General features: G+C 42.5%; 1 protein-coding gene across 1 annotated transcript in view; it reads right to left on the bottom strand.

Annotated features, from left to right (window-relative positions):
* SLC24A2 (solute carrier family 24 member 2) overlaps positions 1–27520 on the bottom strand; it is a 236571-nt gene that overhangs the window by 48235 nt on the left and 160816 nt on the right. The window contains exon 5 of the mRNA XM_059926402.1: positions 10581–10631. Coding sequence (XP_059782385.1) covers positions 10581–10631 — 51 coding nt within the window. The remainder of the gene's footprint in view (positions 1–10580; positions 10632–27520) is intronic.

Genomic DNA, 27520 nt, shown 5'->3' with positions numbered 1-27520 from the left:
GAGACTCTCTTAAAAAAAAAAAAAGATAACCTAATCAAGTTCAGGCAAAATCGGAATTTTACAAACCAAAAAACTCGCAGCAGGTATCAGATAGCAAACTACAATGTTTCAGGCAAGGAGCCAATTTACTGACCTTAGCCAAGGCTCACACGGCTTGAGAGCTACTGTTCTTCATCATTTTGGGTCGCCTGTTTTATTATTTTAGGAACTTAATTTTCTGGACATTTCTATCTCATATACACAGATACCAATGGCTCACACCCAAACATCCTCAAAGGGGTTTGTCTGATCTCAGCTTCGGAGTTCTGAGCCAGGGAGGGGCTGCCGGAAGGCTTGAACGTCTTCCCCCTGCTCCCATCCCTTGTACCCTGTGGATATCTAAGAGATAAATGAATAAAGAATCACTTTACCCAGGCATGCTTCAGATCCAAGATTTGCCAGCATCCAGCCCCAATGCCACCTAAGGGGTGGAAGAGAGCTTCTCGGAGTCAGTTTGTCAAAGCCTGTATCTTGGGTATGTCTCTCTGCAAATGGGCTGTGACATTGGTGTATACATTTGGGCAGAGTTTTGATTTGTTCACAGCACTTGGCAAATAGTAGGTGCTCAATAAATATGTGTTGAATGGTTACTCTGACTTGTATATAAAAAACAGAACGTAACAAAACAGTTCTTCCTTATGATGACACTATATATTACCCAGTTATTTATCTTGACATAAAGGGAAAGATTTTATTCTGTAGCAGCCACTGTTTCATGTACACCCATTCTCTCCTGTCACTTGGATTTCATGTGTCTGCAAATTGTCAGTTAACTTGGATTCTTATGTTCTATTTTTTTTGAATCCTCAACTTTACATTGTAAACTGGTGCCTGTAAATCTCATTTGAAATGTGGGTTTGCAACAGAAATGCCGGCACCTGCCGTGGGTTCTTAACTAAATGGGACTGAAGGCTTAGTGGCCCATAAAATGAGATACTTCAGTTCATTTCAGATTTAATCAAAAGAGAAACTTACCATGCTTAATTGAACATGCCAACCTCCTGGTATAACAGATTCCCACTTTTTTTTTTTAAAGAGAAAGTTTCATGGGGGCGGGAAATTATATTATTAATTTATAATAACAATATTCAAGTTTGATTGATGAAGGCGAACTTAACATTTTCAGTTCTGAAGATGTCAGAAATAGACCAAAAAAAAGCATCCATGGTTTGCCTCCTGCTGCCACTTAACACCTTCTACATATGCAATGTGGCAAAGTCTGCCTTTACTTGCCAAGTCCAATCTTTCTGCTTTTACTGCTGACAGTTTAGATCATGAAAATAAGATGCAATGAAGTTTGAAGTGCTGGATGTATTCTAATGAGAAGACTTCCTTGGTCCTGGTTTTCAGGAAGACCGTGGATTTACCCACACAGCTGGTTTGGTCTTTCTGACAGATCTGATACAGGTTACTAGCTGATTAGTTTGGTTATGCACACACACGAGGCTGCTGTCTTCCTAAGATCCAGCCCCAGGGAGAGACCTGTAAGAATACATCTCTAAAAAAGTAATGTGGTTAATAACTGATGAGTTAAATCTGTTTTTTTTGGAGAAGGCTCAGCCTTAACAGAGAGCATCTGTTCAGGTGCCCAGAAAAATTGTGTGGTTATGGAAAGTTGGACAGAATGAGTTAAACCATAAACCTGGAATGAATGAAACATAACATGGTGCTGGAAATGGTGTCTGTGCATAACAGAGGGTGCCCTCATTGGTAACCGGAAGGGAGAAAGTTAACCTGCAGTGTACTTCTCGGAGTTTCTATAGGGATATCAATGGTCTTGAGGCAAGAAGGCACATGCTGTGGTGGAAATTGGATATTCTGTGTGGGAGGAATTGCCTTGTCATTGCATTTAGAAAGGACAAGGACTTCCATCAGAACTGCACCCTGGCTTTCAATCAACTTTGGTAAAAAGTCAGGTTTAGCAATGAGTAAATTAGAAGGTAGTTACATTATGAAGGCTTAACCGCTTTGGAATGAAGTCAGTTTGAATCTCTGGTCAAAGAACTTATTTAAATTTGTTGTTTAAGGCTTGCTCTTTCACTGTTACTAGGAGTGTAAATTGGTGCAATGCCTTTGGAGGGCAATTTGGCACTATCATTCGAAGTCTAAAATGTGTATGTCTTCTGATCTGTCATTTCTATTTCCAGACATTTATTTTATATCTTTATTTATATCTTTTATTCAGTCGAGTTTATTATATGGGCAAAGAAGATGCTCATGTAGCATTGTAATAACTAAATGAACAAAAATGGAAATATCCTAAATCTTCATCAACAGGGGACTGATCAAACCCACCAGGGAAGAGCCAGGCAGTGGAATACTATGCACCTGCTAAAAAGGAATGAGGAAAGTAAAAAAGTGCTAATATGGAAATATCTTCAAGACATATTAATAAACGAAAGCCAGGTATAGAACAGTACATAGAAGAAAAGAGAATATGTTAAAAAACTGATAAAAGTGGTTAACTCCAAGGAATGAATGGAATCTGGGGTAAAAGGGGGACTCACTTTTATTGTCTTTCCTTATGTAATGTTTGCTTTTTACCTCTGTGCGCATGTAATGTTTTTATAACAAAAAAGAATAGTTAAAATTAATTTGCAATTTAAAATTTCTACTGTGGTAAAAGTTTAGATTTGTAACTAAGAATATAGGATTTTTTCGGGGGGTGGGTTGTTGTTCTTTTAAGGGTCTATTCCACAGGAACTATCTAACGGACTATTTGCTGTATTTAACCACATTAATAAAGAGTTGGGCTGTGAAATGGATCAACTAATACACAAGCCTTTTATTCCAGATGCTATGACCCAGGAACATACCTACCACAATCTTGGTGGCAGCTTAACCAAAATGCAAGATCAAGTTAATCTTAAAGGTAGACTGCAAACCAAAAATGTCTGCTGTCACACTTAATAAAGGCACCAGGACAGAATCTTGGACATGGGACTGGAAGGGGCATCAAGGTGTCCATTATCTGAACATCCTTCTGATGGAGGCTTGTTTGGCTTCTCCAGAGATGGGAGACTCACTCCTGTCTGAGACAGGCCATCCCATCTCTGGCCATGTCTGTAAGAAAGGTCCTCCTGTGCTGGACTGAACTCTCTCTCCCTGAATTAAGGAAGGCTGATCTCCTTCCTCAACCTTCCCCACTCCAAGCTGGACTCAGGGGGATTCCCCAGAGCTCCTCTCTCCTGGAAAGATAGACCCCACTTTATCACTGCAAACTGCCCATGCAACCAATCACAAGAAGGAGGCTCTAGGAAGAACTTCGAAAACATTGTTAGGTTGTTCCCATCCCATGCTACATCCTTGTTCACTTCAGCACCATCCATCACCATCGAGATGCTTATCACCAAGTGGCTCTGAAAATCCCTGGACTGACTCAACCTCCCAGCCCCGCCATCGGTAAATCTCTTATGTCTTAACCTCTTCTATGAACATTTTCTTTTTGTTCCAACTGAAACATAGCTGTTTCCTGATGGCCCCTTTTCTCCTATGGCCTTTGAAAGTGACACTACTTGTCTCTCCAAGTGCCCACATTCCATTCCTCCTACCTTACCACTTATAGATCATTTCTCTGTCCTTCTTTGAAGCCCAGGGCAATAAACTCTACCACCTATACCCCAAACGACTTCCAAGTCATCCTTCCCTCTTTCCTGAATATATCAGAACCCAGTTCACTCTTTTTCTCTCCACCATTACTCGTGTTACCATCCATGGTAACTTTACGTGGGTGAGCCCTGCAACACTTGGCTCCTCACCGCCCTAACCTACTCGCTTCCAGCTGCCCTTTCCTCCAGCTCACCTCATCCATCCACTCCTGCAGTTAGACCTTAGACTTTGTCACTAGCAATAACTGCACCACATCCAAACTCCTGATTGGAAACATCTCACGTTCTGTCTGTAACTCTTTTATCTTTCTATTACAAAAAGTCTTTGCTCTCATTGGTCAATTCATTGATGCCATCACCTTTTTATGCCCCTCCTTTAGAACAAGTTCTTCCCTTGGCTTCTGGGATGCCATTCTCTCCTGGTCCTCTGCCCACCCCAGTCTCCTTTGCTGGGCCGTCTCCCTTCTTCCCAGACCCTACACTTTACAGTCCCCAGGGTTCAGTCCTTGGCCTCCTCTTTCCTATCGATTGGCTAGGTATTCTTATCCAGTTCTGTAGCTTTAAATGATACCTATATTTTACGACTTTCAAATCTACATCTATAGCCCTGACTTCTCTCCCAAGCTCCAGACTCCAATTCCACTTTCTCCACATCTCCATTTGGATGTTCCATAGGCATCTCAAACTTAGCATGAGCTCTCAATCTTCCTCCCAGAGCTTGCTCTGGTCTCAGTCCTCCCCATCAACATACAGTTATGTGAAAGTGATATTTCTCTGTTGTGGAGAGATTGCAAGTTGCCTATCAATATCTATCCCTTTTTCATTTCCTAATGACATAATATCTGAATTACTGGGGCTAGCAAATCACCCAGCTTAACATACTACATTTCCAAGCTTCCTTGAACTATGTGTAGGCATGTAACTGAGTTTTGGACAGATTTTACTGGGAGGGTCTAAAAGGAAGCCTCCTTAAAAAGAAGACAAAACAGCTGGGGAAAATAATTTTGGCCCTTCCTCCTTCCTGGAATACAGATGCGATGGCTGGAGCTGTAGTGGCAGCCATTTTGGACCATGAGGTGCCCTTGAGGTTGAAAGTCATATATTAGGATGGTGAAGAAGAAGGATGGAAGGAGTTGGGGTCTAGGATTACTGTGAAGCTTCCATATCAGCCATGTACAGCCTGCCTCTGGACCTCTTTTACTTGAGAGAGAAATATACTTCTATCTGATTTAAACCACCGTTAATCTGGATTTTCGTCTATATAGAGCTGAAACTATCCTGCTTGATATATCAGGGTATACAACACAGTCTCATCCATTCAAAGCCAGGATTAAAATATAATGTGAAGGCCACAGATAGCACCAAGGACCTGTTTTAGGATTACATTTTCAGAGGATACCTCTTGGGCAATGGAAACTACTGTTGAATAGTATTCCAAAATTCAATTTCTCTTTGAGAAAGAACGGAATATTTCACTGCAATTAAGAACATCAAATGACTGGCTAGACTATGTAACCTTAGGGTGCTTCTGTTTCTTTGAAATAATGTGGGTTTTCAAAACTCAGCCACATGACTAATTGAGGAAACCATGATTCACATAAGACATTATTAGTTTCTCAGCTTGGTAAAGAGGTTGCCAATAGGTTGCCATGAAACTAGCCTTAATTTCATTAAAGAAAAGATCATTATTATTTTTGCCTTTGATATTACAACAAACTTTTCTATCTTCTTTTTTCCTTATACAAATGAACAAAGATTGACTTTTTAAATAGTGGAGAAATTATTTTTCTAGAAATGGCTTCTGTTAAATGGCAACGAGTTTAGGACAATACATTGCATCTTTGCAAAGTATCCTTAGTCAGGATTTCTGTTTACCTACCTACCTTCATGTCTCTGTGAATGTTTATCTCCAAAGAGCAGAAATGATTAGTTGTGTATACTGCCACTGGTGGAAAGGCATCTCTCCTTTGAATGTCTCTGTTCCATCACATGAGTTTGTTTTCTTTTGAACTAACTTTCTACATTTTCATTTAAAGTAACTTTAGTAAGGAAGCCAAGTTCAATTTATTGAGGATGTTCCGGAGTGATAATGGTAAGAAATTTGGGTGTCTGCAGATGAGAAATAAACTATGGGTTATTTATTTATTTTTTAACTGAAGTATAGTTGATTTACAATGTTGTGTTAGTTTCAGGTGTACAGCAAAGTGATTCAGTTATACATGTACATGTGAATATGTACGTGTATATATATTCTTTTTCAGATTCTTTTCCATTATAGGTTATTACAAGATATTGAATACAGTTCCCTGTGCTATACAGTAGGTCCTTTTTGTTTATCTATTTTCTAGATAGTAGTGTTAAACTATGGGTTATTGACATTAAGTAAAAATCAGAGATTGCTCTTCCAAGAATATTCGGTATCACCCCATGAGGAGATAAAGGGATGGATGCCCATGTAGGGGGATCTGAGGTCACCAAAAGACTATCCCTAGAGTCATTTGTTTGTATCCTTGGAAACAGCTTGTTACAGAGGGAAATAGAGTCTTTGGGAGGAGTGAAGCTCACGAATCTATCAAGTCTAGGAACATGACTCATACAGAGGCAGGTGCTCAGCTATTATCAAGTGAACACACTAGAATCAGGTGGCTGGTGGGAGAGTCATCACCTTGGCAAGCAGGAATGAGGCAGTGGAGACATGGCCCCTTCTGAGAAGCCTGCCCTCTTTTCCATTGGGCTCCCCTGGCACCTCGGGTCTGCCCATCACGCTACTCATCTCTCTGCCTGTGTCTCCCACTAGAGCGTGAATTCTTCAGGAGAAGCACTGTCTTTCATCTCCACAGGCCCTGCACCCAGTCTAGTGCCTGGTCCATACTGAGTGTTGTTGAATGAATACGTTAGGGAATGAATGAGTGAGTGGATAAAATTCTGATTGGCTCGGGGTGGGAGAGGAAGTTGGGTGTGGCCCAGGGAGCTGTTCCCATTTATGTTCTGGGCACCTGAAGACAAGGGAGGGAGGGAAAGGGCTCCGAGGGGAGGGGCAAATTTTACAAAAAATGTTATGATTTTGTCCAGTGTCTGAAAGTAAGTAGATTGTTTTATTAAAATAACATTTTAATGGTAAAGTGTTCCAGTAGGGGGGCCATGTTTCAGTCAATAGCTCACTGTCATTCTTAGTCTGTGGTTCAACCTTTCCCATGGTCTGGTCTCCATCAAGCCTTTCTTCCCACTCCTACACTGTAGCCAATCTGAACTGTCCAGTTCCTCATTCCACCTTGTGGAGCAACCACAGTGGAGCTGAGAGGACAGGGTGTGGCATGCCACAGTCCTGAGTTCAGGTCCCTCATCTCAACTTACTACCTACGAGTCCCAGAGCCAATTACTTTTCTTCTCTGTGTCTTCATTTCCTCATCTAATACAACACTTCTTTGGGCTTTGGTTTTCTCATTTTCGGTAAAATCTACCTATGTGATCATCACAAGGATTAAATGACACAGAATATATAAAAAGCCCACAGCGCTGCACCTGGCAGGTGGGAGGCACCCAGTAAGGGTTGGTGTGGCCCCTCTTTTCATCCTTCTCTCAGCCTGGTGGCGCGGAACTTACCACTCCTCCTTTCCCAATTTACCGTATTTACTGATCTTTTAGGGTGCAGGTCAAAGATCACCTTCTCCATGAAATCCCTCCCCACCCCGCCCCCCGCTGAAAGCAGTCTTTCCTTCTCCCATAGCCTGTCATCTTTTTCTGAGCACCTATGGTACTTACCACTCTCTTCCTGGTGGCTCAGTGATTGCTGTGCTTTATTCCTCCCCCGTCTCTAAGTTCCATGGGGCAAACTGCCCACCTTTTAATCTTGTGTTTCAACAAAGCACCTAGCAGAATAACTTGCATATAGTAGGTGCTTAAAATAATAAACTGAATCTGTGCTGGACAATTCTCTATATTGAGGAAATCGTCACACAATTTCTCTTAGGATAGGGGGTGGCATATATAATTCATCTTTCCATTTAATCCACCTTAGGGAAAAAAGTAAAACAGGCCTTGTTGCAAGTAGCTGATGTCACACAACATCCAGAGCACTTTCTGGAAACAGTTACAAATAATGACTAGTCACATGGGCAATTACAATAAAGCCCTGTCAAGGGCTAGTCACATTTCTAAGATTGTGAAAAGAAATGCTCAAATGGAGGGGGATATTTCCTATTGCCCATAACATCTTCACCTTTATTATACCTCCCTAAACTGTACAACATGGAAATGATATATATCACAGTTACTGCTATTATTTTCAATGAGAGGGGAGAGGCCCTTAAGAATTTGAAGAAGTCATGCATGGTGGTTGCCAGGTCTGAGGTTACTGAGCTGGCTGTGCGTCTTTTAAATTGAATCCCAGAATTAGGTTTAAGCCAGGCCTGGCTTGTCATAGAGGCAGCTGCCAAAGGGTATAATCTGAGGGGGCTGTAGGGAGACCTCCTGTTCCAAAGTATCCTTTCCATGAGTGCCTGAGAGGGATTGCTATGTGTTTAGAAAACTTTTGAATCTTTCAGAGGTTCCTATTCTAGGTGAAGGATAATGCCTTAACCAGCATTTCTAAAAGAGTTCCACAAGAGGCTCCATGGAAGAATGGGTCCTCTGACCAAAAAAGTCTGGGAAATACTGCAAACTCCATCCCTCTGTACGATTTACTATTATATGCTGCAGTGCACGGGTACATATGGAAGGCTCTGACAAGTCACATGGTAAAGAAATCTATTTAACTTAACTCAGAAGCTCTCCTGCTTATTTAACAACGAAATCAAGCTTGCTTTCTTTTTTTCCCCCAATTGTTGCAAAATTCCTAATGACATGATCTGGAAGTAGTATTTCATAGAACATGCTTTTCAAGTGCTCCCTTAGCTATTATTAGCTATCACTGTAACAGGAATGAATTTTCAGCTAAGCATAGGGCACAAAGGGATGTGCACGAAGGAATGGGGCAGTCAAGAGAAGGATAAGGAACGTTAAAGGTGACCATGAGGGCCCCCAAAACAATTTCACAATCTTGCTAAGCTGGTCAGCCTTCTCATTCCAGATATTATTTTGGCTTTGTTTCCCTGCCTAGAAAGCCCAGCTGTTCGATATCAAGTGGTAGCATCAGCTTGGAAGTAGCATTTTTGCATCCTCACATAATCTTGGTTTGTCTGGCATGGGGAGGAAGAGGAAGGGAGCACTCGGATGGCCACATTTGCTCAAATAGATGTGGAAAGAGGAAGGAAGGGAACAGTAAGGGAGAAAAGGGGCAACTGAGGCAACAGAGAGCCAGAAGCTGCTCTGGCCACAGGAAGCTAAGGGCGGAAGGCAGAGGACAGGATGGAGGAAGGAGAGAAAAGTGAGGGGTCGTCACTGCTCAGGTAGAAGGTAACAAACCCACCAGCTGCCCAAGCCATGAGGCCGAGGCTGAGGGCTGTGAGACGCCTGAATCGAATTATAAAGTCAGTGAGGCCCAAACCTTTGGCTTCCCAAGCCAATCACCAAGAAAAATCAAAGTGGTTTGAAGACATGAACTAAAAATAACAGCCGGGACAGGAGCCTTCCTTTAAGGTACGGATTGCTCTTTCTATCCCTGCGGTGGTGGGATACTGATTCTCATAAGTAGCTTTCTGCCTTTGGCGCTCTCACTGCCCAAGGGTCTGCATTTCCCCAGGTTGTGGGGAGGGCCCTGGGCTACAACAGAGCCCAGTCTGAGATTCTAACTGTGGCCTGCTGCTTTAGAAAAAATTACAGTGGTTAACTGAAAGCACAGAGATAGCAGCAGAGAAGGGCCCAGGTGCGGTGCAGAAGCCAGAGTGGGGAGGGGCTGGAAAGGGCTTGCTCTTACCGAGGGCTGTCGGATGTCCTGCTTCCTGCAAAGCAACTAGGAAATCTTTGGCAAGCTAAGGCAACTCAGAAATACTAGAAGCTGAAAATAAGATATACAACACTTTTGGGAGTTTCTCTCATGTTGAAGGATAAAATTAACTGATTCCCCTTCTAGGTACCTTTTGATTTCTTGTCAATATCAGTGTAAAAATCACGGGAAGACTCCAAATGTTTTCGTAACTTACAAATATTATTTATTAGTCAAAAGGCGGAGGTATGTGTGGGAGATAGGGCAAGAGAACAACTCCCTTTACAAGAATGCAGAAATTCTCAAATTGCTGTTCCGTGGTACACTTATTTCAGAAAAGTCATTCTGACTGGGGCAAGGCCGTGCTCTGGGACAGAGCCTGGAATTCATCAGTAGATACATTGAAAAAGAAGTTTCTGCCAGAATTCACTTATTCAGGGGAAATGGTTAAAATGATACGTCCAATCTCACGGAGTGTGAATCCCAATATATACAATCCCACTGGCTGGAAATGGTGGCCCTGGCCTCTCTCGGGTGAGCTAACAGGGACCGCGACAGCTAAGGACATGAGCCTACGCGGCCCTCTGCATCAGAAACAGGTCTCCAACTGGTTTGGGGCCTAGTGGTTCCTTTAGATCGCTCATTCCTTGGCATAAATCAGAATATTACCAGAACCTCCCCACCTCTGAAATTGGGGCATATTAAAAGAAGAGTGTTGGTTGGATGTGTTTCTATATGTTGTGAGCACGTGGAGGAAATAATGATGACTCAGTGGGTGTGGGCTTGTGTTTATGTTGCTGACACCATTTCTCTGACTGTGTTACACAACTGAGATGGTTTGGATCGTTTGAATGGAATAACATGATTGCTCATAGTATTGCACGTCTCCAATTCCAAACCAACACGATGGCAAAAACTAGACGAAAATGTGGAAAGAATAATAAATCACACAATGTCACTGAAGTCATGCAAAGAGGGGGAAAAAAAATGATTAAAAAAAAATGGGCAAGCCACAGACACCATAAATGAAAAAAAAAAGCCAATGCATACAATTCTAAAATCATTCTTACCTTCTTCAGTCATTGTGTCATAATATTTTAGTTTTCCATATGATCCAAGTTCTACAACATCACAGTAAAAGACACAAAGATAAGGAACGAGCTGTAATGCAAGAACTTTGTTTTTACACATTCTCAATTAATCAGATTCAGAGTTACACTGTCAAATTCCGCAATTGTAACTATATAGAGATGTGCAAACATGGGCCATGTGGCGGATGGCTTTCACGACCCACTTTCAGAAATCACTTAAAATATATTATTCCACCGGGGGTAGGACTTGCCCTGCATTCCAGAATAGGACACAGTTATTTTAACGTCTGATAAAACAAATGCTTGGCAAAGATATCTTCACACCAGGTCCAGCCTAGGCCTATAATTTTTAGAGGTGACATTCCAAGAGAAAGGGCTGGGCAAGGACAATGCCCAGACCCACTGAGGCTTGTAGACGCCAGGATTCCTTGCCATGGAACCGCAGTCCCAGGAGTTCATTTCACAGCTTTTCTCCAATAGAACTACTTCCTAGAGATTAGTAAGGAAGGCTACCTGGGAAAATCCCAAAGAAAAAACCAGGTTCTAAACTTCCCTTTCATTTCTAATCTTGTATTTTAGACAGAAAGCACTGAATACCATGGGTGCAGCATGCTTTGGTGTGTGTTGGGGGGGGAGGGGCGGGGGATGGGAAAGGCGTGGAAAGCTTTGGGAGGAAGGGGGAGGTGTATTCCCAGGGAAGGGCACGTGGCCCAGACAGGTGACAGAGCAGCCACAGCTCCCAGCTCAGGGCATTGCCTGCTGCTGTGTAGACCGCAGGGGCCAGGAGGCAATCTCCTGGGTGCAGCCCACCAAAGGACAAGGCTGTAATGGAAACCACGGGCAGAAAGCAAGCTCTTCTGAGTCAGCTGGTGGAAGTGGCAGCTTGGGTGGAGGGACGGAGGAGGTGGGGACGCACCATTTCTGTTTTCTTACTTCAGTTCTAAAATAGAAACTTTCATTCTTGTTCATCTGAAAATTCCAGATTTTTTGAAGCATCACTGTGAGCAGGTTAGAAATATTTTCCCTGGTCATAACAACACTCTCCCAATAAAATTCAAGAAATTAATGACACTCAAGAGATCTTCCTGTGATTCTGTAGAATGCTTCCATGGCTCATTAACTTGGTCGACTGCTAAAAATTCACATGTGAATGAACTAATAACTGATGGGTTTTGTGTACAAAAAGCTTTAGCTTAAAACACAATAATAAATATTCTTCTGCTTATATTATACACATTCTATATATATTCTTTTTCCACGTGCCTAAAATTTTACCTAAAGCTATTTTAACACACCAATACAAAATTATGTCTTGGGGAGAAAAATCACCTCATCTTTACGTTTCTGCAAAAGCCTGCCTATTCTGGATTTTGTTAGATACACGACAAAGGATGCAAGTGCTTCAATAAGAAATTGAATTTTGTGTAAAAAACAAGAAAGTTTAAAAAAAAAAGACTTCTGGGGATTGCCTTCTGTAGAAAATTTTTTTTTTCTGGTATTTTAAGAACAGTAGTCTATTATATATGACGTTGCACAAGTTTGGGATTTTAAAATGATCCAAATACCTTCATAAATATTAAAACACATGTTCATGGTGGCTTTACACATAATCTATGTATTTGTATTTGTGTGTGTGTATATAATCTTGCAGTAAATTGATGAATTATGTCAGCCGACTAATTTTTTTGTAACCTCTACTCTTTCCCTGAGGTAAAGCAGTAGAATAAGCAGCTGGCATTCTCTTTACTTGCCGAGGAAACAGAACGTGGGCAGCTCTGTGTTTGCAAAGTTGGGTGTAAACCATATTCTACGCAATGAAGATACATTACTGCATTTTTGTGTTTTGAGATGCAACCTCTCTGTATGCACACACTGGTCTTCATGTATCAACCCGAAACTTTCAAACATCTGCTTGTGGCAGATGTGATTATTTTTTACCTCCTCTCTCGTGGAGCCAGTTATAAATAAATACAATCATATTCTTTAATTAAGTTATTTTTACATAGTCAAAACTGGATCTGTGGGTGACTGACAAAGCTCACACATTCTTGCTGCTGTGGCAATGCCTAGATTGTTTCTTAGCTGCTGCCTTGGATGAGGACTGGGGCAGGGGGAAAAGAACTGGACAAAACATATAAAAAAGGAGGCTAAAGGTGGTGGAAGAGAAGGAATAAGAGCAGTGAAAGGCTGAATAACAACAGGTGATGTAGCAACTTAAAGCACAGTGAGTGAGGAGGGCAAGGGAACAATATTTGCCCAAGTGAAGGGAACCATGTTTGTTGTTTACTAAAGAAAAGGCACGCAAGAATGTGAAGGAAACCAGCCTACTGGAATAAAGTTTTTAACATTGACAGCAACGGCACGGTGAGACGGTGAACTCAGCACCTCAACGCTTTCAAATGGTCAGGGAGGCATCCTGGGGCTGGTGGGACAGCATCTCCGAGAGCTGGTGCCTCCCTTCCTTGAACCAGGGGCTCAGGGGATGTAGGAAGAGGAGTGTGACATGCGACTAGGGCAAACACGACTTGCATCCGTAAGCCAGAGCACATCACGCACCTGGCTGGTGTCCCACATACCATGGACACCTCATGGAAAGTGGCCTGAGAGGCATGAACGAAAACTCACCTGTAAGGGGCAATGGCCTCCAGTCAGCGCACTCCCCATGGACAGTAGCCAGGGCACCTTTAGCACCGTTGGATTAAGATTCAAACTGCGCCCAATCCAAGCTGAGTTTCTTTGACACGGGAGGGAGAAGTGGGGGGGATTCAAGAGGCTGCTGTTTAATACCACTGAGCAACTTCCATTACGTCAACTGAGCAAGAGGCAGCCAGGACTGGAAGAGGGATGAATCAGCCGTGAATATCATCCTGGGTACCAGCTGGTGCCTCTTCTATCTAACATTTCTCTAAGAAGACAAACAGCCTCAGAAAAATTCCAGAACCCAGTGGTTGGTGTTTGAGATGAGGCTATGAGCCCATTGGGAATGCTGTCTAACATGGTGCCCACACTCGCTCATGCTAGTTGGACAGCTGGGTCCACAGGCACCCAAGCTCCCAGGTCTCTAGGAGGGCTTGAACCTTTTGTCATTCCTCTGTCCACTTCCCTTCAGGTCTTGTCAGCAACATCATCACCTGGCTTTAAGGTACCGCTGACTTCTTGTCCATATTTCTTGGTTGACAAGTCAAGGGAAGGATCTTGTCTTGAGTCTCAAAGAATCTGAATAAGAACTAGTGTTTTGGGCTCCTAATTTCTTTCTTTCTTAAAAAGGGCATGGACACAGATTTCTCCTTCCAACGTTGACCTTCTCAGCTCTACTTTTGAAGCCTCTGGCATTCTCAACCCTTTTCTCAGCAAATCTCCCCAGATAGGAGCAACAGAAAAGTGACTTCTCACCTTTCAGGCCTCAAAATCCTGACGTATACAACAGAAAGTCAACAGAAGCATCTATGCTGAATTCATTTTGTTAGAATGAAGAATAGAGGTAGAGAAATCAGTGAGAGCAAGTATTTATTAAGTGTTGGTTGATGGAAAAAAATGATTAACTTGTTTGTTTTCTTAAATCAAAGAGCTGCTATATTTTTGATACCGGTTTGAACTGAGTTTGAAGATCTAAAAATTAAGGTTTCTAAACAACAGAGAGTAGTTTCTTGGTAAAGTTGTCTAATACCTAGCAAGGAGGTGTGTACAGATACCAGATTACATCACATCCATGAAAGGATTATTTTCAGTAGCAAATAGAAGTTAAGAACATAGGCTTTGAAGCCAGGGTATAGGTTTGAACCCAAGATCTGCCACTTATTAGCTGTGTGACTTTGAGCAAATTTACCTCTCTGAGCCCCAGTGTCCTCAGCTGTAAAGTGATATGACTGTATCTATCCCGCAAAGTTGTGGTGAAGAGTAGATGAGATAATAGTACCCACTAAGTGATCGGTAATGGGCAGCTTCATTATTGCAAGCATCACCAAGAAGAGTAGAAGAGAACCTATGGGACATGGAGCAGAACACTTAGAGAACTTGGTATTTTACACGGGTTTAGTTTGTTAAAACTAATTCAACAGTACTTATAGAAGTTTAAAATAGCTATTTGTTGCCCAACAATAAAAGATATTCTGCCTTGCTGGGGCTAGAATTAGAAAGAAATTTCTTCATCAGTCCTGCCCTTCTACTGTCAGATCTATGGGGAATGTCAAAACATGGACCATAATCATTGGAACAGGATGTAAAAAGCAGACCCTTCATTCATCTGACCACCATGTTCCAGCTTTGGACTTACGCACCTTTCCTTCTAATATTTGCACACAAGACTGTCTCTCCACATGTTGGAGGCTGAGACCCTCTTTGGATTCCTCTTTGGATCTCTCCCAACTAGAACAGTGCTTTTCTCGTACCACATGCTCTCCTCACATTTCTTAAACAAAGCATATAAATGCACAGCTCCCAAATAACAGTGAGGTTTAGGATGCTTTGGTTTGTTGAACTTCCCTGGACTTGCTGAAGTCAGGAAGGCAGGCTCTGATGTCTAAGGCTTCTGGACTGCTGATACCATAATATCACTATCAAAGTTCAGGGGGTGGGGTGGCGGAGGGATGGCTTGGGAGTTTGGGATTAGCAGATGCAAACTCTTATATATAGAATGGATAAACAACAAGGTCCTAATATACAGCACAGGGAACTATATTCAATATCCTGTGATAAACCATAATGGAAAAGAATATGAAAAAGAATTTATATATATGTATAACTGAATCACTTTGCTGTAGAGTAGAAATTAACACAACATTGTAAATCAACTATACCTCAATAAAGTAAACTAAAAAAAAAAAAAAAGAGTACTTCTGAGTGAGACAGATAAGACAGCTAATTCAAAGCTTGGTTCTACTACTTATGAGCTGGGTGATCCTCTCTGCACCTTAGTCTCTTCTTCAGTGAAATGGGGACAAGAGCAATAAACACCTGTTCTCAGGAGGGTTTTTGGAGGATCAGATAAGAACATGTCTCTATAGCACTTTGTGCTGGGTGGCAGAGGCATCCTTAATAACTGGTACCTCTCTTCATTGTCTCCCAAAGATCCAAAAGGAATATCTATTTCAGCCCAGCATGAGGTTGTTAAATCCTATCAATCTCTAATTATCTCTGCGGGTGGGCACCAATGTCAATGTCAATACTCAATGTGTGCAAGTCAACAACCCCCGCTAGACATCTTAAACACAAGGAAGACTGTCAAAAGGAAAACTTTCAGTTTAATGAAAGGCTGCCCTGGCTAACTTCCAGAACCATGTTTGGCAGTATTAACATTTTAGCCTGAGGTGGTTTTTTTTTTTTAATTTGTGAATTTATTTTCATTATTGAAGTTTTGTGAATGAATAGTACGAGAGTTGTGTATTTGTCATTTTCCGTTCACTCCCTACAAACATAACATTTATATTTGTAGATCTATATAATTTTTAAGTTTCTTGCAGGGTATGTGGGTTGATCTTGCTTCTCTTCTATTCCTGTGTGAAAATTTTTCATCAAAAAAAACCATCTTTGGGCTTCCCTGGTGGCAGAGTGGTTAAGAATCCGCCTGCCAATGCAGGGGACACGGGATCGAGCCCTGGTCCGGGAAGATCCCACATGCCGCGGAGCAACTAAGCCTGTGTGCCACAACTACTGAGCCTGCGCTCTAGAGCCTGCAAGCCACAACTACTGAGCCAGCGTGCCACAACTACTGAAGCCCTCGCGCCTAGAGCCCGTGCTCCGCAACAAGAGAAGCCACCGCAACGAGAAGCCCACGCACCGCAACAAAGAGTAGCCCCCGCTCGCCGCAACGAGAGAAAGCCCGCACGCAGCAACGAAGACCTAGCACAGCCAAAAAAAAAAAAAAAACAACAAAAAAAAAGTATTCTGAGTTAAAAGGTATTTCTAATATAGCCCAATTTAAAGCTTTTTGTTTGATTTTACCTAAAAAAGGGCTGCAAGGACCACCGAAATTAATTGCTTTCCATTAAAAGGCTTTCTTTGGTCATTATTCTTTTATATCAAATGTTCATGTCAAGGCAAGTAATTTGTTTTTAACTAAAAAAATAAAACTTTAAGAGATTGAGGTTAAGTGAGGAAACAACCATATTCTCACTTCAGACTCAAGTCAGAAGAAAAGGAATATTTTAACCTTCAGATTCAAATTCTCACTCAAAAAAAGCTTTTAAAGTACTGACTCATTGCAGAAGCTCTGCTTAACAGTCTGTGGGGGAATGATATTTGTGTGTTAAACTTCCCTAAGAGGCTCCTGAATACACGGTTACCTGGGGACAGCTGTACCCAACATGTGGTAACACATCTATGTCATACACAAGGTATAAACGGAGGTGATTTTGCCCTATGGAGTTCTTTTCATATTCGGCTCTTCCAAATCTATGCTAACGAGTGCTTCTTTTTCTTCTATGAGATTAAAACCTCTCACTTAGGCTTTTGGAAGCAAGGCAAGAACTTTCCAAATGAAAATAAAGGGCTGAACTTGTGGGTAACCCTCCATCAGCTACTGAGTGTCAAGTAGGATTTATGTACATACACACACACCACCTCTTAAGACATTTATCACCTGATTTTCACGCCCTCTGAATCCAGCCCCTTCATGAAATACTCACTCTTCCTTTTCAAGCTTCCTGCAAACCCAGACACACTGGTTTGTTACTGCTGTTGTTCTTATCTCTCTCACTTTCTACATGTATTTCCTTGTTGATGTCCATCTGCTGATATCATTCTGAGGCCCCAGTCACTAGGAAATACTGATACTACATTGGTGGCCAAATCAGGGGTCAGAAAGATCCCCAGCAGCTGGCCCAGTGCCTGGAGTACAGCAGCATTCTGATAAAGCACCAATGAACCACCGGGCCCAGGTGTGTAGGTGAGAAAGTAGACTGGGGACCACAATAGGGAGTGGTGGGGATTATGGAAAACTGGCCAGTGCATGCCTAAAGAGGGGCAGCAGCCAGTCAGCTCCCACTCCATGCGGGAAGGCGGGCACAGTGCTGACAGATCTGATTATTCAAGGGAAGCCAGATACCCGGATTTTTATGTGAAAATTCCTGATTTTAAATGTTGGCAACTAATTCCAAATTAAAAAAAAGAAAAACACTCTGGGTCATTATTTGGCCCAGCAATTTGTAATCTTTGGTTTAAAATCAGGATGCTTAGTCCAATTTTCTTATAAATATTAGTTGAATGAATGAATGAAGAAATGAGACCATTTAGGCTATTGGAACTGGGAGGGGTCCTTGTTAGGCCACCCTTCTCCAGAAGGTCAAGGACTCTGGTTCTCTTCCTTGTCTCCCTCAAGGCTTACCTATCACCTCAGGCTCCTCTGGGACACCAAGGCTGAGTCCATGTCAGGCCAATGGAGCTGCTATGATGCCATGGCTAATACCTTCTTTTTTTGCATGTCCTTGCCCATCCAGCTCTGCCATCACATGAGCCAACAGAGTAAATTTTTTAAAAAAAATCTTATTTTGGAGAGGAATGAACACTGCCCGTTAGGTATAACTGTTCCCAATTATTTTGCAGAGAAATATCTGCAATGTGAAAAACACAATGAAAGGTTCTGAAAGGTAGGTGAGGATCACAGAGGGAGGTGCCATATAATTATATGGGAATTATCATCCTCGAACAGTGAACAATAACGTGTGGTCATTACTGTGGATCATCCAGATGGTTCATGATGAAACGCCCAAGCAAGTCCCCAGATACTCCAACTTCTTATAAATTTGTCACCTAATTTGCAGCCGTGCTCCTCTGCGGTGTTGCTTAGCAATATCAATGGTTACTGATTTCTGTCCTGTGAGGAGCTGACTCAGGCCGTATTTCACTCTAATTTACATGCTCTGGATGATCAAGCAAGAAAAATGGGACTCAGAAGCGCTGTTGTGCTGCTTTCCTTCTGAGGTAGATTGGGGAGGGGGAGAGAACAGGAGAGAGCAAGCAGATTTCTGGAAAGAATTTCTAAAGAAAAACAATGAGCCACCAGGCAAGAGAATCAACCCCAGTGTGGTTAAAAAAAAGATTTCCTGGGCTTTTATGAGTGTCCTTTTAATTGTGTAATTAAAAATCTCAATAACAATCTTAAGGTAACTTTAAACACTGAGACTTTGGCAGAATGTTTTTCCTTTTTCCCAAAGGGACAGAGAAAAGCACGTGACAATATAGCATGATGGCCCCATCATTTGTACTGTGGAGCCCCACAGGCTTTGACTTGACAACTGAAACATGTTACTCATAAGTTTTTGGGGTAGGTAGTGGGTTAAGAAGCTAACATATTCACTAATGACATCTAACATCTTGGGTACTTTTTTGCATCTCTGTAAATGGAAAGATTATGTTTACCAAATCAGGCAAAAGGTACTTTCTGATTAAGTCTTATCAAATTTGGGGTGGAGGATACAAACACATTTATTGCTCAGTCTTAAAAGTGGCAAAGGGCTTCCCTGGTGGCGCAGTGGTTGAGAGTCTGCCTGCCAATGCAGGGGACACGGGTTCGAGCCCGTGTGGTCTGGGAGGATCCCACATGCCGCGGAGCAACTGGGCCCGTGAGCCACAATTGCTGAGCCTGCGCGTCTGGAGCCTGTGCTTCGCAACGGGAGAGGCCGCGATAGTGAGAGGACCGCGCACCGCGATAAAGAGTGCCCCCGCTTGCCACAACTAGAGAAAGCCCTCGCACAGAAACGAAGACCCAACACAGCCATAAATAAATTAAAAAAAAAAAAAGATTACTAAGAGCTTATAACCAATTAACATTCACTAATGTTGTATGACTCAATAAATCTATATATTTAAAAAAAAAAAAAAAAAAAAAAAAGTGGCAAAGTATTCCATTCTCTTCCCCTATCCGCGTTTTAAAGGATTTTTCGAGGTGGCACATACAGATAAGCCCACTGGTTTCTTTCATAGAGATGTGAGCTCGGTTATATCACATGTGACTAAGATCCACAGGGCGGGGCTTTAGGTGATGCTGATACTTCTATAAGCCATACCCACAACCCAACCAGTCATGAAGCCCTATCAATTCTACCCCTAAATATCCTCAATTCTGTCTTTTCTGTTCCATTCCCACTGTCCCTGCCTTAGTAGGAGGCCTTGCTGAGGTCACTGCAATAGTCCTATTGGAACTCTCGTTTCCTAACCTTTCTTACCACCTACCGTGACCTTTCACCTATGTTTCACATTGTTACCAGGGTAAGGCTTTCAAAACACCAACTGAACATACACATCTAAATCCCACGCATACCGTCTTTTTGTGTTGGAAATTTATTAGGTCTCCCAACTTACTGAATCACTTGGAACCCAGGTTTGAGGTTCCCTCCTGCAGGCAGCATTCCTGAATGCCCCTCATCCCTAGTGTAAGTCACTTTCTCCTGCGTGTCTGTTCCAAGTATGCCCTTCTGTGCGTGCTCATCAAAGGCACCTTAACCTACTTGCTTTCTGTCCTTTAGGGCAAGGAATCCACACACTCATTTTGTTAATTTGAACACCCAGCATAGTTCCTGGCACTCTGTAGGTGTTCAAATGCTGCTGAACTGAATTAAATCTCTATTTAATAGTGCTCTGTTAATCTTCCTTAGCCTAGCTGCCTTTGGTATGGACGTCTATGATTCCTTCCATTTTAGTGTTTTAACTCCACAGTTTCAACTATTCTGTCTTCACTATCTCTGCAGGGAGGAAGTCTGTGAAGGGAAAATGCATGCAGCCTCAACTGTTGGAATCCTCTTCATTTCTTCTGTAAAGTAGGAGGATTTACATCATGCAAAAGTGCCATCAGGAGAGTCCTCAGCACATAGAAGACAAAATGGTGGCAATGGCTTGGAAATGGAGATAAAAAAACAAACAAAAAAAAAACCCCACTGGTGTGCGGAATGGATGGCGCATGCTGGCTAGAGAACAATTTGGATGTTCTCCTGGATCCCATCCTGCAGCCTGGCTGGATTCAGAAGAGTCTGCCAGGCAGAGAGAATCAGTGCTAAATTATATCCAGCCATTGGGTCAGCACAGCTGAGTTTCTACCCTCTGATGCACTGAGCATCAAAAAATATCAGAAAAGTATCTTAGAAGAGGAGAGGAAAAACAATAAAATAGACAAACAAACAAACAAACTTCAGCCATCCAAGGGGGAAAAAAGGGCAAGAGATAAGAGAGAAGAATGAGAAGGCAAGAGAATTTAAGAACAGAATGAAATTGAGGGAAAAAAAGACTGGAAGACAAAGGAAATGAATGCCACTGATGTGGAAGTAATTCAAAGTCAAAACTACCCTTATAATTTTGTATTCTACACTTCAGTGCTGTTCAGGATGTCACTGCATTGAATACCTGGCTCCCCACCACAATAGAAACAATCACCCCAAATTATGAAAAACTTAAAGGATCAAATTTAAAGTAGAAAGAATGTTCATGCAATCCTCTAAATTTCACTGAAGTGTAAATCCATTTACCATTACTCCTACTTAAATACCATATTATATAAAATGGGACCATACGAGTGAGTTTAAAATCCAGGATGCAAAGATAGGGTAAAAGATTAAGATACCTTTCCTAAATAGTCCACTATGTGCCTTATATTAAACAGCAAATGCCTGCCAGTGAACCAGAGCTCTGATGACATAGGAGGAAGCAGGGCACTGCAGGATCTTATAACCCCTAACTGCACAAACAGTGCCCTAAGGATGTTTCAGCAGGGTTAAAATATTAGTACAGTAATTGCTTTTGCAGATTTTTATCAATATGTTGGAAAGAGGAATTTTTTTTTTTTTAGTCTGCCAAATATCCTAAAGCTATGGACCCCAGAGGAAACTGGGACTTTTTGGAAGGAAATGAGTTAAGTACCATGTCACATTGATGTACTTCTCATTGTGCAAAGGACAGGAGAATGTGGAACTACAGAAAGTATAATTATTCAATTTCAGGATAACTTTTGCTCAACTAAAAGCCAGACTGCCAAAAAGACCAGTTCCCATCTTATCTTACAGACAGGTGTGGCAGGATCTCAAAAACTGGTACATGGTGAAGAGGCTGCTTTTTAAGGGAAAATAGAGATAAGATACATAATTCAATGAATTACCATTGAACCACTGAAAACTGCCTAAAAATATGACAGCTGCAAGAAGAAAAAAAAAAGAACTGAAAGCAATTTGGCAAATACCTACCTAGAACTAATGAGGTACCAAGCACCGTTCTACATGCTCTGTGAACAGCACTTTATTGAATACACTCAAGAGCCTCAAGAGATAGATGCTCTTGTCTTCCCTATTTTACAGAAGAGGAAACTGAGTTATAGAGAAGTTAAATAACTCACCCAAGGTCACACAACTAGTAAGTGGCAGAGCCGGGGTTCAAACCCAGGCGGCTGGCTCCACAATGTGTCTGCTGAGCAACTACACTATTCCCTCCTCCCATGAGCCCAGTGGGAAGATGCCACCACGAACACACCTAGCGTAGGACAGAGTCCTGTCTAAACGGACATATTGCAAGATGCTACCTTTAAGCTCCAAGGGTCAGCTCCTCACCTTCTAATCCTGACTTGCACAAAGAAGATGGGGAACAGTCCTGAGGTCAAGAAAAGAACTTGTAACTTTTTCCAGATAGGAAACTCTGCGTGACCTGTTGTGCCATGGATGGGAATAGGATGCATGGAAAGGGAGATAACAACTGGGTAAAGTTTTTTTTCAGAAATGGAAGAGGAGACTTTTCATTACGAAGAGTTTTCTGGAATGAGATGGACTCACCATGATTTTTTTTTTTTTTTTTAATTTATTTATTTTTGGCTGTGTTGGGTCTTCGTTTCTGTGCGTGGGCTTTCTCTAGTTGCGGCAAGCGGGGGTCACTCTTCATCGCGGTGCGCGGGCCCCTCACTATCGCGGCCTCTCTCACTGCGGAGCACAGGCTCCAGACGCGCAGGCTCAGTAGCTGTGGCTCACGGGCCCAGTTACTCCGCAGCATGTGGGATCTTCCCAGATCAGGGCTCGAACCCGTGTCCCCTGCATTGGCAGGCAGATTCTTAACCACTGCGCCACCAGGGAAGCCCCTCACCATGGTTTTTTTTTTTTTTTTTTTTCTCACCATGATTTTTAATTCCTGCCAATGATGGTGGTTCTGGCCTAAAGGCCTCAGAGTTGAAGCAAAGCTACCTTCGCTCTTGGTTATTTGGGATTAAGTGCCGCCAGCCTGGGAAGTCAAAGAGAGAAATCACCACCGCAGAAGTAGCCACAGAGGTTACTGCAACTGCACTGCTAAAGCTCAGCTTTGACAACAGCATTTAAGCCGGTTTTCAGGAAGCTATCTAGTCTGGGGCAAGCACCGGCTTCTGTTCCCCCAGAGACTTACCTACAGTGGGGGCTTGTAAAGAGAAACATTCTCAAATGGCGTGACTACTTACTCAGCTTGCAATAGGAATGCATTTTGTGAATGAATGAATGAATGAATGAATGAATACATGACCCCATACACAAATAAGAAACCAATCTGATGTAGATCCATAAGCTTTATATAAATCACAATGCTGCTGCACTCTGAGTGCGTGTGTGTGTGTGTGTGTGTGTGTGTGCACGTGCACTTGCACACATGTGTATCATATAGTCTCATTTGAGCCCCAAGGCAACCGGTAAGGGACAGTTTGATGCGGGTCAGGGAATTCTTTTTAACGGCTGAGGCAAAGAGGCCAGATTGGGTGGCTCTGATATCGTGAGATCAGAAGAGAAATGGACCCTCACAGCAGCTCAAGGATTTGTTTTTATAGTATAACCAACATCCAGAGGTGAGTGCACAGCACAGTGCAAATCCCAGACCAAGAGACAAACTAGGAAGAGATCTGGCTACTGTCAGAGGAAAGTGTCTCATAACCGAATGCAAGTCGTCCAACCTGCATTCCACTAAGTGAGGCCTGGCTATTGATTAAACAAAGCAGAGGTGTCTTTAGTGTTTCATTTGAGAGAAAACACTTTCGAATGCACTTATCTCACAGACGATGTTTCTGTATCAACATGCTTTTGGAATGGGCCGTCACTGACAAAACTGAAGTGCTTTTTTTCACCTTCACTGATTGGCCCCATCCTTCGGTCCTCCACATAGTCATCGCTGTGACGGCTGCTTTCTGTCTCTGGGATTTCTGAGTCCTCTCCTCTGAAGGAGTTCTAACTGCATCTCTTGAGCATGTGATAAGTTCAAGAGAACAAAGATGAAGTTGTAACTTTATAGATGCCTCAACATCTTTTTCTTTCTGCGTGCAATGTTTACATTCAAATGGCATCAAGTCAAGTTTCTGGCCATATACCTTTGTGGACTTGACTTCAAAGCAAACTTGAGAGAGACAGAGAGAGACAAAGAGAGAGAAAGAGAGAGAGAGAACCTATTCCCATCCTCAAAGCATTTATTTCGGTAAGACCATTCACATTCCCTTCATGCCCCAAATGAAATGTATTTGTAATGTGTACAACACAAAGAGAGATTCAATTTCGACCATCTTTGATGTTCAAATCTGAGAGTAATGCTTTACTACTCCCCAAAGAGAGGAGCTATTTAACTTGTTCCTGAATTTGCTCTATGAGAGGCATTAATAGCCTGCCTTCCTCTCTCCAGGCATTTAAACTGCTGTCATCTTATTAAAAACAAGGCCAGTAGATTGCATTTTATTCTTCTCCAGTGAAGATTTTCACTCCTGTTGCCTGTTCACGCACCAGCTGAGGCGGCACGCAAACATCTTTCTTGCTAATTTAAACTGATCTACGACTGGGGACAGAAAGAAAGGTTACAATATTGCCTTTCAGGGATAACTTCTCCCCATTTTGAATCAAATAGGCATGAAAATGACTTTCTTCTGGTTTCAAATGACAATTTTTGAACGCTCATATTGAAGCTGTTTTTAAAAATAGAAGCTGGGGAAATAGGTTCTGCTGTTTGGTGTGAAAAAAAGAAAACCCAGCAAGCCAGTGAAAGTTTAATCTTAGTGTCAGCCCCAAATTAACACACAATGTCTATGTTAAAGAACTGAAGTGATCTTACAAAATAGGGAGCTTCATGGCTGTGCATACGGGAGACGGACACTTGTGGCTACAGACGAAAGTCCTGTGTGAGTGCAAAGCGTTCAGGCTCCGAAGGCAAACTTAGGAGCTGGGTGACCAAGAGCAAATAGTGTCACCTCGCTGAACCTTACTTTCCTCAGAGGTAAAACACACAATAATTCCCAGAGTCGCTGCTGGAAGAACTCCAGGAGGTGACTGGTAGTTGTGTTGCACAGAGCAAGCACTTCGAAAGTTCCACTTTCTTGTTTTCCCTCTTCAGCATCTCTTAGGCCTTTAGCTTCCTACACTTAAGTCACACACGCACAGGTATGGTAGACGTACACACAGACACACGCAGACACAAAAAGATACACACACAGACACAGCCCAAGGGCCCCTGGACAGGAGAAGCTGCCAGAGCATTAGTTCAGCGGGCAAACGGCCACATGCCCACTCATCTTTCAAAGGAGCCCCATCTCGGCTGGGCCAACCATACGTAGTTTCAAGTCTCTCCAGCCAGTTCCATTGCCCTGAATTTTTCACCACCTTTCCTGCCCTCCCACACTCCTCACCTCCTTTGAGAACCACTCTCGAAGCTCACTTCCTCTGAAGGCACCCTCTCCCGATGGCCCTGCCCTCAGGTTCACACGGAGATGAAGTTCCTGAAGATCTGGCCAGCACAGTTCACCTGCACTGAGAGTTTCCTCTGCGGCCACTCAGCGCCGTCTGCGCACCAGCCAGAATTCTCCATTGGGTTTACTAACCTGCACTTGTCATGATGTGATGTCGATTCCGTGAACGTGCGCTTTCACCACCTCGGGAATGAGTGCCTCGCTCCTTCACACGGCTGATTCTAGTGCTCGGGGAAGCCCCTCTCCCGTCCCCAAAGTGCTTCACCCAGAGCCGGTAACAGACCCCCCAGGACAGCGGTGCTCACAGCTTCTTCCTGCTCGTCGGGGGCCGCCTCTGGGGAAACCCTGGCGGCTTCTGGTCCAGCCCTCTCCCCTTCCTCCCAAATCCTTCCACAAGAGCACCTAAAAGCTGCTGCTTTGTGGTGCACCTTGATCTCTGCTGGGCATATTTTCCCTTTTTGTTCTTTTGTCTGAAAAGTGCCTTTGCTCTTCCTGCTTATTCTATATAAATTTAGAAGTCCAGTTATGAAGTCCCATAGATATCTTTTTGGGATTTTACTTAGGATTGAGTTGCACTTAGAGTTTAACTTGGGGAGAACTGATATCTTTATAATACACCAACATTTGTTTAGATCTTCTTCCATGTTCTTCAGAAATGACTACTGTTTTTGCTATAAAGTTCTTAAACGTTTTCTTTGGGTTAATCCTTGGTACTTTTTGCTTTTGTTGCCCTTGTGAGTGGCCCTTCATTTCTTTTATGTTTGATATTGCTGGTCTAGAGGAAGGCAACTGAATTGGGCATAGTGATACAGGATTTGACATGAGTGAACTCTTAACAGTTTTAACTATTAAAAAAAGTGTTTATTCTTCCCTGTGGGAATTCCTTTGAACAAAAGGTTCTGCTGCTACTAAAAAACATGTTTGAAAACACATAATCTAGGGTACAGGGAAGACGGTGAAAAAATAGAGAGTTGCTATTCATTTGTGAGGCTTTTACAATCAAGATGTCCTGGAATTCATGTCACCTCACATTGCCTGAGCCAGACTGATAAAGCAACAGGAGAGATGGCATCAGGATGTCACAGGAGCTAGTGGGAGGAAAATGAGGGACCCAAACTGTCCCTTTCAGAAAGGCAGGGGAAATGCTCCCAGGACACTCCTCCAGTCAATCTGAATGAAAGTAACATAAATGTGTTGAATGGAAAGTGACAACAGCAGAGACTGGCTGTGATAACGTGAAGTGAATTTACCATGGGGGAAATTTGCCCGTCATTCTAACAGCAAAGAAGGCAGGTATCATACTATGAGTACGGTATCATTTTCAGACATCTTATTACAGGATTCTGAAGATTTTGTCATGAAAACAGCCTCGAGAGAAACACATATGAGGCCTGGAGACCTGCTGTTCTAAACTGTCTCATGCCCTGTAGTTAAATAATCCTTCACTTCAATTACAGGCCCCCTAGGCAAGTACTATCCCTACTTTTGTGTTTCTAAGGTATCAAGTGTGCTTATTTGTTAAGTTTTGCTATTGATAATAAAATTGTTGTTATGATGAAAAAATGTAAATCAAAGTTTGAAATTCCACAAGGAAGGAGAAATTACTAGAATTGTGGAAGGGAATCCAAGAATCCATAAAAATTGAATAAGGAGCTTCTTCTTTTGTAGTTTTCTTCTCAAACACAACTTAATACCCAATTTCGTGGTAGATGCTACTTTAGAGGTGTTTGAATTTGTAAAATGAATGGTTAAAACAATAAACTCCTTACAATCTTGCAGTGATGGTAATTCTTTTTTTAAAAATTTTTTTTAAAATTTATTTTATTTTATTTATTTTTTATTTTTGGCTGCGTTGGGTCTTCGTTGCTGTGCGTGGGCTTTTCTCTAGTTGCAGCGAGCGGGGGCTACTCTTCGTTGCAGTGAGCGGGCTTCTCACTGCAGTGGCTTCTCTTGTCGCAGGGCACGGGCTCTAGGCGCACAGGCTTCAGTGGTTGTGGCACATAGGCTCAGTAGTTGTGGCTTGCGGGTTCTAGAGAGCAGGCTCAGTAGTTGTGGCACACGGGTTTAGTTGCTCCACAGCATGTGGGATCTTCCAGGACCAAGGTTTGAACCTGTGTCCCCTGAATTGGCAGGCAGATTCTTAGCCACTGCGCCACCAAGGAAGCACGATGGTAATTCTTTGAACATGTAAAGTTAGGCCCATGAAATGCAACAAATGAAGGGATAAACAGTTTATCAAAGGGAAGAAAAGAAAAGGAAATAAAAGAAGAAC

Source organism: Balaenoptera ricei, chromosome 6 (genome assembly GCF_028023285.1).
Source record: "Balaenoptera ricei isolate mBalRic1 chromosome 6, mBalRic1.hap2, whole genome shotgun sequence".
Classification (NCBI taxonomy): Eukaryota; Metazoa; Chordata; class Mammalia; order Artiodactyla; family Balaenopteridae; genus Balaenoptera; species Balaenoptera ricei.
Note: the sequence above shows the minus strand (reverse complement) of the source record. Positions and strands in the feature narration are given on the sequence as shown.